This window comes from Carassius auratus, unplaced genomic scaffold (genome assembly GCF_003368295.1).
Source record: "Carassius auratus strain Wakin unplaced genomic scaffold, ASM336829v1 scaf_tig00000134, whole genome shotgun sequence".
Taxonomy (NCBI): Eukaryota; Metazoa; Chordata; class Actinopteri; order Cypriniformes; family Cyprinidae; genus Carassius; species Carassius auratus.
The window spans coordinates 14,773-28,842 of record NW_020523278.1 but is presented as its reverse complement, the minus strand read 5'-3'; the positions used below and the strand labels follow the sequence as shown (position 1 = coordinate 28,842).

General features: G+C 35.5%; 1 protein-coding gene across 1 annotated transcript; it reads right to left on the bottom strand.

The window, feature by feature from the left end:
• Positions 1–5,729: 5,729 nt before the first annotated feature.
• LOC113068814 (G-protein coupled receptor 4-like) lies at positions 5,730–10,052 on the bottom strand. Its single transcript, XM_026241672.1, has 3 exons — positions 9,865–10,052; positions 8,646–9,393; positions 5,730–6,826 (listed from the first exon to the last, which is right to left on the bottom strand). Exons 2-3 carry the CDS (start codon positions 9,347–9,349, stop codon positions 6,517–6,519), a joined length of 1,014 nt encoding a protein of 337 aa, XP_026097457.1. The 5' UTR covers positions 9,350–9,393; positions 9,865–10,052; the 3' UTR covers positions 5,730–6,516.
• Between the last annotated feature and the right edge of the window lie 4,018 nt (positions 10,053–14,070).

The window sequence follows — 14,070 nt, the reverse complement described above, 5'->3', positions numbered from 1 at the left end:
GTAGATGGCAGGTTTGATGAAGCTGGCACATCATTGAGCGAATCAAGCGATTAAGAAGACTGCACGTGCTGACTGAACTGCTGTGAAGAGAAAGATAAACACCGAGCCGAGCCAGATAATGACTAGTTCACGAGCCAAGAACCGGTTGCATCGGTTTCCGGATCACCAGTAGTTCTTTCTGACAGTTCGATTCAATAAACCGGTTGAAGAAAACAGTTCACCGGTTCTTTTGCGCTCGGCGTAATGACGTCATTGGCGATGATTGCAAGCCTTTGGTTTACCTGGGCTCATAATATTAGCACAGAATCAGTTCAGAATCAATCACCAAAAGAATCAGTTCGGTCCAGCGCTCTGTGTGTCGGTTTGCTTCACGCTGAATCACACATGCGCAGTATCATCAGCTCCTCGGTTCTCGAATCGGACACCAATTCGTAAACGGTTCATGACTCGTGAACAAGTAAGTCTTTTGTTCATTATCTGGCTCGGCTCGGTGTTCATCTTCAGTTCTCTCTTCACAGCAGTTCAGTCAGTGTAGGCTAATGTTTGAGTAAATGAATTATTGGCTTGTTTTAACTCAGAGGGAGTGTCAGCCACATTAAAAAAGTAAACAGCTTAAGTCATTTGTGGATTAATGCGTATTGGAGACGCGAACCGTTTAAAACGATTCAGTTCGATTTGGTGAACTGTTTCAAAAAGATCCGGTTACATCTAATGATTCTTTCGCGAACCGGATATCACAAAATGCTTTGTTTTGAACTATCTAACAACAGACACGGAAGAGAAGACAATGCTGAATAAAGTCTTAGTTTTTGCTATTTTTTATATTTAACTGACCCTCTGATGTCACATGGACTACTTTGAAGACGTTTTTCTTACCTTTCTGGACATGGACAGTATACCGTACACACAGCTTCAATGGAGGGACTGAGAGCTCTCGGACTAAATCTAAAATATCTCAAACTGTGTTCCAAAGATAAACGGAGGTCTTACATGTTTGAAAGAACATGAGGGTAAGTTATTAATGACATAATTTTGCAAATTGTGCGAAATAACCCTTTAATCTGTTTTTTGTTTACAAAAAGTTACAGTCAAAGGAATTGTGATTGTCCTTTAGGTTAATCATTTGAAATAGTAAAAACAATATGTTCAAACTTTTGACTACTTTCTTTAATAACTACATAATACAATACTTGTACTTTTACTTTCAGTACTTGAGTAGTAAATTTTAAAATAGACTACTTGCAATACTTAAGTACAAAACATGTTGAATACTTTAGTACTTCTACTTAAGTGTGGTGCTTAAAGAGCACTTCAACTTCTACTCAAGTCACTTTTTTGATTGAGCACTTGTACTTTTACTCAAGTATGGGTCTCTAGTACTTTATACATCTCTGGATTTTAGGAATGCATTATGGGTAAGGTTAGGTTTAGGGCAGAAATTGGGATAAGCCTATATTTTTGGACAATAATGTTGATCCAGGATCATCTGATGATGTTGATCCAGGAACATGTCTTACTTGACAAAATCATGTCGACGCATACCATTCACCTGTGCCTTCACAATTATCTTGTGTGTTTAGCCCCAGTCTGTGATGGCTGTGTTTTTGGTTTCTGAACGTCATTGTGTTTCATCCTGTGGATTATTAAAGTCAGTTGTGTGTGAAATCTCTCATTCCTAACAGTTGGCAAGTGTTATTTTTGTGACAGCTAACCAATTGCAACACTATTTTTTTTTTTTTTTTTTTTTTGTAAGGGACTCTTCACCAAGTCCTGAATTAACTGAGCTGTTTGTGCCAGGCCGGGGAGAACATGTAAATTATGTGAAAAATGTGTATAATATATGAAAGTGAAAATGACGTGACATTCAGCCAAGTATGGTGACCCATACTCAGAATTTGTGCTCTGCATTTAACCCATCCGAAGTGCACACACACAGAGCAGTGAACACACACACACACACACACACACTGTGAGCACACACCCGGAGCAGTGGGCAGCCATTTATGCTGCGGCGCCCGGGAAGCAGTTGGGGGTTCAATGCCTTGCTCAAGGGCACCTAAGTCGTGGTTTTGCAGGTGGAGAGAGAACTGTACATGCACTCCCCCCACCCACAATTCCTGCCGGCCCGGGACTCGAACTCACAACCTTTCGATTGGGAGTCCGACTCTCTAACCATTAGGCCACGACTTCCCCGTGGATATAATAATATAATAATTATATAATAACCACCAAGCATGAGAGCAAAAAACAGCTTATCAATAGGACCCCTTTAATACGCAGACCCATAGTTAGATGACAAGCTATGGCGTTTACAAAACCTCTGCGATCAGGACTGATATTTGAAGTAAATGGCTTTCCCCAACTGCACATGATCAGTGACCTATGCAGATTCTCATACCGGCCACACCTGCCTGATTACGCAGTTATGAAATAAGCTGTTCTGAAACCCTGGAAAAAAGTTCATACCATTCAGTCAGCGACTTGCGAAATAAACAAACCTCTCAAAATCGGCCACTGCATTCATAAGCTCAACAGAATCATGTGTTATTGGTTATAATGTGCAGGGCTGTAAAAATGTGTCTGGCTCCGTGGCAGTAAGCAAACGCAGATTTGAATTTAGCAGCTAGTGATGTGCCCCACGTCAAACCTATGTGATTGTGTCAGAAAAAATTAAAAAACTAAAGATATATATATATATATTTATATATATAATTTTTTTTTTTTTTTCTGCAATTTTTTATCTTTTGGATGCTGCATTCAAAACCCACTTGGCTCAAAAATCTGAGGGGACACGTGATAAGGATGTCTGTATTTTGTGTGTGCTAAAGAAGTTCTTTGATATTTTCTCTGAAGCCTTAAAAGTCCATCCATTGTGTATGGCATGCTACTGCGATAGCGGCATGAATATAACATGCTTGTTCAAAGAATACGGATCTATATATGTACTAATAATAATAATAATTCCTTACATTTATATAGCTTTTCTAGATACTCAAAGCGCTTACACAGTCAGGGGTATCTCCTCATCCACCACCAGTGTGCAGCATCCACCTGGATGATGCGACGGCAGCCATAGTGCGCCAGAATGCCCACCACACACCAGCTTACTGATGGAGAGGAGACAGAGTGATGAAGCCAATCAGCAGATATGGCCTCTAATGTTTGTTATATGTCATAGTACAGAAGCAAGTATAAAGAGTCAGAAAGAATTCTGAATTTATAGTAAAACATGTGGTTTGGGAGCAGCTCAAATAATACATTAATGCATTTTTTCTAATAATTTTTTTAATTATCTGATCATATAAAGCACAAAGAAAGCTACACGATTTGATGTGTGGAATACTGCCACAGGTTTTTTTTTTTGTTTTTTTTCAGAGAGAACCACACGTGGGTAGCTGTATGGTATAGTTGGTCAGCCTACACTCTTCTCTAAAATATGATCAAATGCAGACTTCAATACATCTTTTGAAGATGTAGTCAAAGAAGCAGCACATTAACAACATGGCTGGTGTATACATATTGTTTGCTTTGAATTGCAATGCTTTTCAAAGGTGTTCAGATTTTTGAGATGCCATGAGGGAAGCAACCAATGATATAACACTTTCACAATGTCTCAGTTCCTGTGTTGCTGCTTAACTGAAAAACACACGTACACTCAAAAAAACAAAACAAAACAAAAAAAAGATTTTTGCCAGTAATTGAAATGAAGTAAACTATTTAAATAAAGTATATTTAAAAAAGTATAAAATAATAATTATTATTCTCAATTACGCTTTCTTAACATATTCTCGAACGTAATGGATCCGAAACCAACCTGATCAAATCACATAAACCATGCCTAATTCGTTGCATTAAAGTGCGAATACGAATGTTGCGCATGCGCAAAAACACACACACAAAAAAATACCTGAAGGCGGGATTTCGACCAGGGTGCGGGACGGCGGTGATTCAGCGGTGAGAAGATTAATGAAGAATGGTTGATTTTGAGATTATAAAAGGTAAGATATTTTCTTAATGTATAATTGATGTAGACTTTAACATATAAGCTATTTTGTATCATGCGATCGATCTTGATTTATCATAGCTGCCAACTGCACTTTTTAGCGAATGAACTAATGTTAGATATTTTCGGCCTTCCCTGCTTAACGTACTTTTTCTTGATCATTTTAACCGTTTGAGTAACGTTATGTAGGCTTACTAAGGCTATTTGTTTTTTGTTTTTGTTGTTTGTTTGTTTTTTGCACTTAAGCAGATTAGGTGTGGGGGTTTTTTTTTTTTTTTTTTTTACTGTCATCTAACGTTAGACGTAAGTTACATTCACTTTGCAAATATGTTAGAAGATGTACGTTAAGTTGACTGTTAAAGTTAACGTTAGTATCTCGGGTAAAAACAAATGTTATCAAATATATGCAAATTGGACCATTTTAAGGTATATGGTCGATTGTGTGCATCTTTTTAGGCAGATTAACGTTACTTGACTATGACTTTTCTTTCTTTCTTTTTTTCTTTTTTAAAACAATAGATTATCCATCTCTATGTAACCTTCCATTTTGCTTTTCTATAAATATACTTTGCAACTACGCTAAAGCGGTGTACAAACATCCTCGACACAACATGAAAGTTGCATGTAAAATTTTGTAAGATGTCCTGTTAAAAAAATAATTTCCAGGAAGTGGAACATTCATACTTTTCATGCTGAGTTGTACTTTCATTATAAAAATCAAATCATGTCGTTTTTAATATTCCAGAGACTTCGTTGTGACATAATTCCACATTGTATCTGATTAAAGTCAATCACACACTTATGGTATGTATAGTTTGTTTTTTGTAATATGTTTATGAATAAAGCGTATTCAGAATGCTGTGACTATCTTGTCTCTTTTAATTTAATTCTAGATTCGGTCTTGAAAAAAGTCTACATGAGCACACTTGCCCAAAAAAGTGCAGGGGAAGAGTTTATGTTTTAATAAAAGTCAGGGGAACACCTCTCCCGCAAATTCTATGCGGTATGCTACTGGGAGCCACCGCGGAAAGGTGAAAGAGCGCGATTGTCGATCCCTGCCCTATAACAATACACATCTGAATTAAACTGAGAGGTGAGTATGTAGATAGAGTTGGCAAATGATAAAAATCAATATAAAATGTTATAATTGCAGAATATTTCTAATGGCCTAAATGCAAGCTGCGACCCTTGGCAAGACACGGCTCTGTCTCTGCTTTTGCAGTTGATAGCAGTGGGTGTAATTATTAATTCTGGCACAAAAATCTCATAGTGAGACAAGCTGTAGTTGGAGATCCAAAGTCTGCCAACTTAATTTTTCCCAAAAAGACATTGAAAGGGACATGTTAGCATTTCACACGGGAATAGAGCTTTCAGATACTGATCATGAAATCGCATGGGAACATATTTCACTGGTCAAACCTCAGCTTCCTGTGAATGCGAAACACTTGCTCATGTGGGCATAATGTGGGTTCTTTTTTGTTGTTGTTGTCTGAATCTACATAAATTTAACACTTAGAGAAAGCTGTCAGTATGTAAATTGAAATCTGACATTTCGGATTTGGTGACGAATTACACTGGAGTCAAAAGAAAAGAATATAATGACAGTATTAGTTGGCTGATGGCACTACAAGAAAGCACAGAGTCCCAACTCTTAAGCAACTCTCCTGAGCTAAGAAATAATTAAATTAAATAATATTTGTTTTAATGATACAAGATTAAACTAAACTAAGATAAAATAAGAATTTTATTCAGGAAGATTTATACAAGCAACATCAATCCCAAATGTCTCAGACTTCCCATCAAAATATTCAGAAGTTATGCATTACGCTATATGGATAAAAAAGAAATATAATTGTTGAGGATGGTTATAAGTAAGATGTACATGTATTTGTCTAGCGGTGGTTTCAGTTTTGCACCTGAAGTAGTATGCAGTGTGTGTGTAAAAAAGGAAGTATATAAATTACATCTATTTGAGAAATAAACGAACAGAGAGTAAATAATTTAAATAATATTAAAATGAATGAAATAAACTAAAATATACTAAAATAAAATAATGTTGTTGTTTTTTGACAATGAAAATATAAATGTGAAAAAAGAAAAATTTGGCTGATGTAAAACTTTCTATTTAAAATGCATTTTTTACACTATACTGAGTTTATTGCTAAGACCGTAATGAAATAGAATAAAACTGTTCATTTAAATCCCGAAGTGTTAACATGGAAATGATTGACAGATAACTAAACTAAATTAAGATAAAAAAAAAATAAGATACATTTAAATAAAATAAAAATCAGTCCAGCAGTGCAGATGTGGAAATGCTCAACAGAAAAACAAAATTCAGGAGCAAGCAAGGCTAACTAAAAGCATAGCAATGCCATATGTCTTCTAATTAAGAATGAGCAATGATGCTAAATAATTTTTCTAAGGGCCTTATGAGTTTGAGTATGAGTTTGGTATAGTTTCTTAGTTTTTTGTCCAAAGTGTATATCAAATACATAACCAGGAGGAAATCTTTAAGAACAGTCTAGAGTAGAGCTTGACACATTCTCTGTCCGATACGATCTGTTCCTCACTCTCCTCAGGCAAGGCAAGTACTTCCCAGCGGTTGCACGAAAGTCTTTGCGGAGAAAGATGTAAAACACAGGATCCAGCAAACTGTTAAGGCTCAGAAAGCCTCGTCCTAACTGATAGGGCATAAACATAGCCTTTTCCCAAACACACGGACTGTTGTGTATAAGCAGTCCGACGTACTTCAAACAGCCGATGAAATGATAGGGTCCCAGCACCATGACAAATACGGCCACCAGAAGAGTGAGCAGACCCCTGATCAGTGTTAATTTTGACACGAAATTTTAATTTAGTTTTAGTCTTAGTCTTTTGACTATAATTCTTTTTAGTTTTAGTCAAGTTTTAGTCATCTGATTTGTTTTAATTTTAGTCTTATTTTAGTCGACTAAAATTGCTTGGTATTTTAGTCGACTAAAATTGCTTGGTATTTTAGTCGACTAAAATTGCTTGGTATTTTAGTCGACTAAAATAAGACTAAAATCAATAACAGATTTACTAGACAATTTTTTACAGCTGGTATAGGAAACAAACTTAACCAAAATATATAAAACACAAATTCAACTTTATTTCAACACAACTGTGTCTTTATTTTGATTCAAAAGCTTTTATGCAGCAACAAACACTGTCATGATAATGTAAACAATAACTAGCTGCCAGTTGACCATCAATAAAAGAAAAATAACGTTAGGTCCAGGACCTTAAAGCTTACAGCTGAGCTGAACAATAAGTGCATACATTTAAAGTAAATATTTAATAAGTTGGGTGGATAAAAAAAGTAACAAGATTTTATAAGGTATTCATTTGTCTAGCAATATTGTATGTTTTAAATACTACAATATTGCTAGATTTGTATGTATAATGATAGGATGTGAACATTCATGTTTCACATGACTAATATAGAAATATTTGTGATATTGTCAACAAGTAGAACATTATAAAATATACTAAACATTAGTATTAATCAAATGTATTTATCATGATATTACGTATTAGTATTGTGCTCGCATCTAATTTGAAGAAGGGGCTATTTTACAGTACTTTTCAGTTCGTAATATTTAATGCTACAACATCTACGCACTGCACTATTCCAATTTTGCTTAGCTCAATAAACAAAAGAACATCGTTGTGAAATTACATTTGAGAAAATGTCCGGGTGGCTCGTCTGTAAATGTCTTTTCAAATTGGTTGTGTTCTTGCCACGAATGAGCGCTCTGCGTGCTTTACACTTTGTTTTGTTTTGTTCGTCGTCAAACGTGAAGTGAGCTGAGGACATTTTGTCGCTCTTTTAGACAGTAGGGACTTTAAGCAACAGCTGCGAATGGAACGGCCACAGCGACCGGAAGTTTGCCGTCACACCGCTGTAGCCAAGAACGTAAAAGTCACTAAGCAACGGTAAAACAGAACAGCGCAACGCAGCATTAATTCATTTATTGAGATCCAAAAAAATATATAATTTAAAAAAGCAAGAGAAGGATTGCTTTTGGCGTTAAATGACAATCTTTTGTCAGAAGAGGAGTTTTTAATATTGTATGATGTAAATAAGTCTAAAAACATAACATTTATTTACCTAACCTCTCACGTTGTAGCGACTCCGGCAAATCAGCTGTTCTCCCGTAGTAGACCGTTAAATTAGAACGTCACAAAGTAGCAGTTAAATTCGCGCAGGCGCAATACAACGCCAGAATGGCGTTGCCGTTCCACCAGAGGCTGTTGCTTAAAGTCCCTATCACCTCTTCGAATGCCGACTTCCCGGGAGCTCATAAAAACTGAAAACCTTCGCTTCACGTCTCAATAAGTCAGGCTCTGATTGGTTCTCTTCTCTCATGCAGTCTGTTCTGTTTTGCCGGTTCTTTTGCTCATTCCTCGCATCTCTCCCGTCTGCTGATTTGATTTTCGTCACAGTCTATTTTCGTCTCGTCCTTTATTCGTTGACGATAATGTCAATCAATTTAGTCATAGTTTTAGTCTCCATCAGTGCCTTCTATTTTAGTTTTCGTTTCGTTTTCGTCGGCAAAAATATATTCGTGACGAAAATAATGACGAAAATATTTAGTCAACGAAATTAACACTGCCCCTGATACTTCTCTTCTCCTCGGATAAAAGCCGGTTGATTGCCATCAGCGAGCGGACAGTCTCTCTATGGAGACCGACAATGAAGCTCAGGGGAATGATGAAGGACAAAAGCAGAGTAATTAGTCTGTAGGTGATAAAACTGCCCTCTGAGGGATACTTCTCGATACAAAGAGTGTAATTTTCCTGCTTGGGAAAGAGTTTGTTTAACGCAATGGCAGGTGGCACCGCAATTAGAATCCAAATGCTGAGTGCTATCCAGCGAGCAAACTTCAAGTTAAGGAGATACTTGAAACTGAGAGGTCTGGCGATGGCCAGGTGACGTTCTAGAGCAATGATACACATGAAGAAGATGCCTGAATAAATGCTAATGTAAAAAAACAAACCCATGAACTGACAGCTCTGCGGTCCGAAGCGCCAATTGTGTCCATTGGCATAGTAATCTATCCATAAAGGCAAAGTCAGAAGTTGAATCAGGTCTGCGATCAGAAGGTTGATGACATAAACTGGAAGAACGTTCTCCGACTGGATGAGTTTGTAGAGCCCAAAGAGCGCCAGCAGGTTTAAAGGGGTGCCGATGATGAAGAAGATTCCATACAGGACGGGAAGGAAGATGCCATCTTGACTGAAATCAATTCCACAAGCATTTCCCAGAGTCACAGGAACGCTCAGGCTGGTGAGGGCACTAACATTGAAGTGGTTCTTCATCTTTTGCCTATAGTGGTCTTGTGTTCTTTATATGGATTTGAATCCTATTCACAAAACAAAACTAGTGCCATTAGCAACATTTTATGTTAGTTTCATTTATAAATGAAGCACCGACTAAATATATGCAACATTATACACAGGAAATACATTTTTTTCAGAACAAGTATTTCAAAACACTAGGAATTTGCTTAGAATGAATTTCAACATTTCATTTCCCAGTTCTCATTTGAAATCATTCAAATCAGGTAAAGCACAAATATGCTTCACAAAATTCGCATTTATGCATTTGACAGATGCTTTTACCTAACCATTCAAGCTGTTTATTTTTGCACCAGTATGCGTGTTTCCTTTTAATCAGTCCCATAAGATGAAATGTGTTCATTAGTGTGATTTAATTTAATGTGATGCAAGACTATTTTAGCACATTTAGTGCCTAGATAAACTACATTGCACTTGGTAAAAATATAACCTAATTCCAAAAGATAAATATGAATAAATCTGAAATATGTACTTACCTAATATGTTCTGATAAGAAACGTGAATTTTTCATTAAGTAACTGTTGAACACAGAGACAACTCAAGTCACTTAGTTTCCTACAGGAACATGACCTCATATGATGCAAGGAAAACATAAAAAGCATAAAAATAAGCATATTTCTGTGTACATAAGCTCAGCACATGACTAACATGAACTAACTTACCAGAGGAAATGTGTCAGGAGGATATGACTTTACATCCTGGATGGCTTAGCCAACATTTAACCAACATACTGACCTTTTTTTTTTTTGGCCATGTCATGTTTGCCAGTAAATAAGAACTAATCTAGATAACAAAACCAGATATGAGCCATATACTGTATGCATGCAAACAATTAAAATAAATGAATATAGAAATTAAATAATTACAAAAATATTTCAGGACATAAAAATGCTGTGTAATTTTCATTTTACATTGACTAATGCAATGGTCACCTTGGACTTTTCTGACACAAAAAGTGAATTTAGCATGAAAAAGTCAACTTTAAACTACAGAGCAGTTACCCTTGCCACTGAAAAAATTGTCTATATTAAAGGCACTGTTTTTGCATCAAAATAATTAGTTTTACATACAAAATGAATATTTATAATCCATAATTTCATTAATTGCATTAATTTGATTCATTTATAATTTGGACCTGGTCCATGTAAAATAACTAAGAATTTTATTGAAAAGGGCATTTGAAGAAGCTTTCCCTTACCAAAGAGTAGTATACTTCACATTTATTTTATTAAGTATACTTAAGTAAAGTATATTTTAAGTATACTTTATGTAGCAAGTATACAAATATCAGTGTTCTACTAGTATACTTGTAAGTCTACTGTTTCAATACTCCTTGGGTCTAAATTGGCCCACTTTCTAGTATATAAAAATATACTTTCAAGTATAATTTTAAGTATAACAGTAGCAAATTTTGAGTACACAACTAGTTTACTTCTATGTTTGTAGTTTGTACTGCAATTATACTAAAAGTTAACTTATATGTATACTGACAGTTTATTAATTAATTTTTATTTTTACACTTTGTAGTATAGTCTCCGTAAACTACTAGTTTAGTAGTTTTATACTGTAAGTATACTCATAACTTTTCTTTAAGTGAACTTTACGTTATACTTTAAGTATACTACTATGTCCCTATTTAGGTTTTAATTTTCATATCTTTTGTTATATGCATATCTGAACATACAAAACATCCAAAGAAAGATCAGGGCATCTGCTTGTAAACAAAAACATACTATTTTAGCTTCAAGCATTCTAATGTGTGTAAGTTTCACAAAAAAAAAAAATTATAATAACTAACATCTTAAACAAAAAGCTGAAACAAGTCTATGAATTGAATTCAGAATGATAATCAAAATGTAGATGGAGTCGATCAACACCCGAGAGCTTGATTGTAATTATTACCTCTTCATCGGCTGACATTTTATTCCATAATGTTACAGTTTTGGTGCTGTTTCATGTCTGATGATCGTGTTACATTTGTTAGTATCTGGTGTTTATTTTTCTTCTTCACTTGTATATATATTTTTTTTTTTTTTTGGAAATTCTGTACAGAAGATGTGTACTAGCGCTCTCTACCATAAAATAATGAAAACACAGATTCTAGGAGAAGTGTAGTTTAAATATATTTAGACTTCTTGTAAGTAAAAGTCAAGTATACTTAGATGTCATTTTAAGTGTATTTCTGAGAAGTATATAAAGCCCATTTCTGAGAAGTACATAAAAAGTAAACTAAAAGCATACTTTCCTATTTTTGTTTAAAAGAAGTATACTAATAGCACACTTAAAGTTATTTAAAGCTTTGATTTGAAGGCATGTGTTAAACACTGGGACAACGACTGTCTGTTCATGTGAACAGAAATCAGTTAAGTGATCTCAAAGATATGTACAATGCTGGTGTCAGACAGTGAATGGCATCATCTTCATGGAAAGCATGAACATGGAGAGTGAAGGGTAGATTAAAGCTTGGAGCATTAAAAAACAGTTGGATGTTTTTTTTAGGAAGCTAAAAGCTGGCTCTACCTTAGATGTTCATAGAATTTTTCTTGCTGTCCATTACTAGTCACACTTAAGAGGAGAGATGATATACTTTGAAAACCAAGGCATGAGGCACTGATGGTAACCTGCCTGCCTTTGGAAATGGCATACATAATTCATACTCGCAAGCCTGGTATAATACTGCAGTGCTTCTGTCTGATTTTGAAGGATTTATCAGTTCCCAGTTGATCTAGAATTTTGGTAACACTCTTCAAGCAGACTGAAGTGGCATTTCTTAAGTCTGTTGGTGAGTCCAGCCTGAGGGATCTCCTCAAGCAGCCTCTGGAATTGAAGCAGATGACTGGCTCAGCCTTTGGAATGGATGAATACATTGTACAGTTATTGTACATTTCATATGGTGATTTCTTGTGAGGGTCTTTGAATTATATCCACAGGTCCTTTGAAAAGAGGAATGTTATAACCTGTTAGAGTCATGGGTTCAATCTTTAAAGAACACACCAACAGATAATAATAAATTCAGGGGTTTTCAAAGTTTTGTATGCCAATGACCCCAAATAAGGTAATCATAAAATATCATAATATCATAAAATATAAAGACAGCTATATATTTCCACAATATGAGATAAAAAAAGTGTGATATAAATAACATAACAATTATATAATTGGCTTTTATATTGTTACTTACCAAAGTCAATGGAAATTAATAAAATGTTTATTGTTAGCAAGTAATTTATTTATACTTTTTATCACTTTCTTTTCTTACCCACTATCAGAGTAATGTTAAATTAATTTATTTATTTTTTGAATTTTTAAATCAAAGTTCTTATAACAAATATTGTTCCAATGCAGAAGTGTGTTATAATGCATTGTTTATTCAATATATTCATATATTTAATAAGCAAGTTAACAGGTCAAACCCAAATGCATAAATTTAAACTAGATGTAGTAAAAGAATGCTATTTGCTAGCCACAAAGTTTTGCCAACACAACATTGCACAAGTGTATAACTGTCAGAATTGGCACCGCCGACATCCGACCTAAAAGCAGTTAGCTGTTCGTTTGGAGTTCATTCACCTGCAGATCAATAGGCAACAGAAAATAACCCTAAGAGGAGTGAACTTTCAATAAAACTATTGATTTCTACACTGAAAAGACTTACAATATGTCAAGGCGCAGCTCCGTCGATGTACACAGCTTGGTTTAAGTGTCAGAACTGGCCAAATGCAGTTGGAGCAAAAAAGCAAAGCAATATGTTCCCGGGGAGGAAAAAACAAGCACAGTGCACAGCATCCTTCTGTCATAATCGTGTCCTTCACTAAATCAATACCAAAGCTTTCAGAGATTTTATGAAAAGTCATCAATGTCTTGAGATAATGCAATATTATAATACCCTGGAACTTTATTTCCTCATCCCAACAGATGGACTCGTGTTATTAACATACATCGATGATTTAGTACACAGGTAAGTGATTTTTTTCTCCGTAATTAGAAAATCAATACGGTGATTGCTTTCTGCTGTTGTAGTGAAAGGTCACTGGTGTGTCTTTGTATGCTGAATGATTGAATTTACATGGATTAAAGCAATTTAGCAGAGGTTTAACATTCATCTGTGGCCAGACCTGTTAAATAAACCCATTGCAGGTGATCTTAATGCTGTGACACAATGGCCCTGGTGATTCATGCACAAACTGTAAGCGCTCTACCTCCGGAGGTCCCATCTGCAGGGGCTGCTTGCATGCAATACATAAGAGGTGAAATTGTAGTTGATGCATGAGCACTCATTGAACCAGTGGGATCTGGCCTAAAGAAAACAGCATGACAAAATGCACTTGCAGAGAATTCTGCCTCCACATTTGTTACAAGGCCGCTTGCAAGACGTAAATGAAAATGCTGGCAGAGGAAAGGGCTTGTTCACGGTGACTTTGACATAGTGATTTTATAGGTATGCTTTGCTGGGACTTCTCATGGTGACCCATTTTATTTAGTTGCTGTTCTGCTAAAAGTCGGGGGGTGTTCTGATAAATTTACTTTAAATGTCTAGACAGAACATGGAAATATATGGAATCATTGAACTTTTAAATGAATTGTGAACATGCAGTAATGTCAGTCTTCATGATCTAAAAACTAACTGTTAAGCTTTAAGATTCAGCTGTATTGCTATTTTACATTTAACCCTCCTGTTGTGT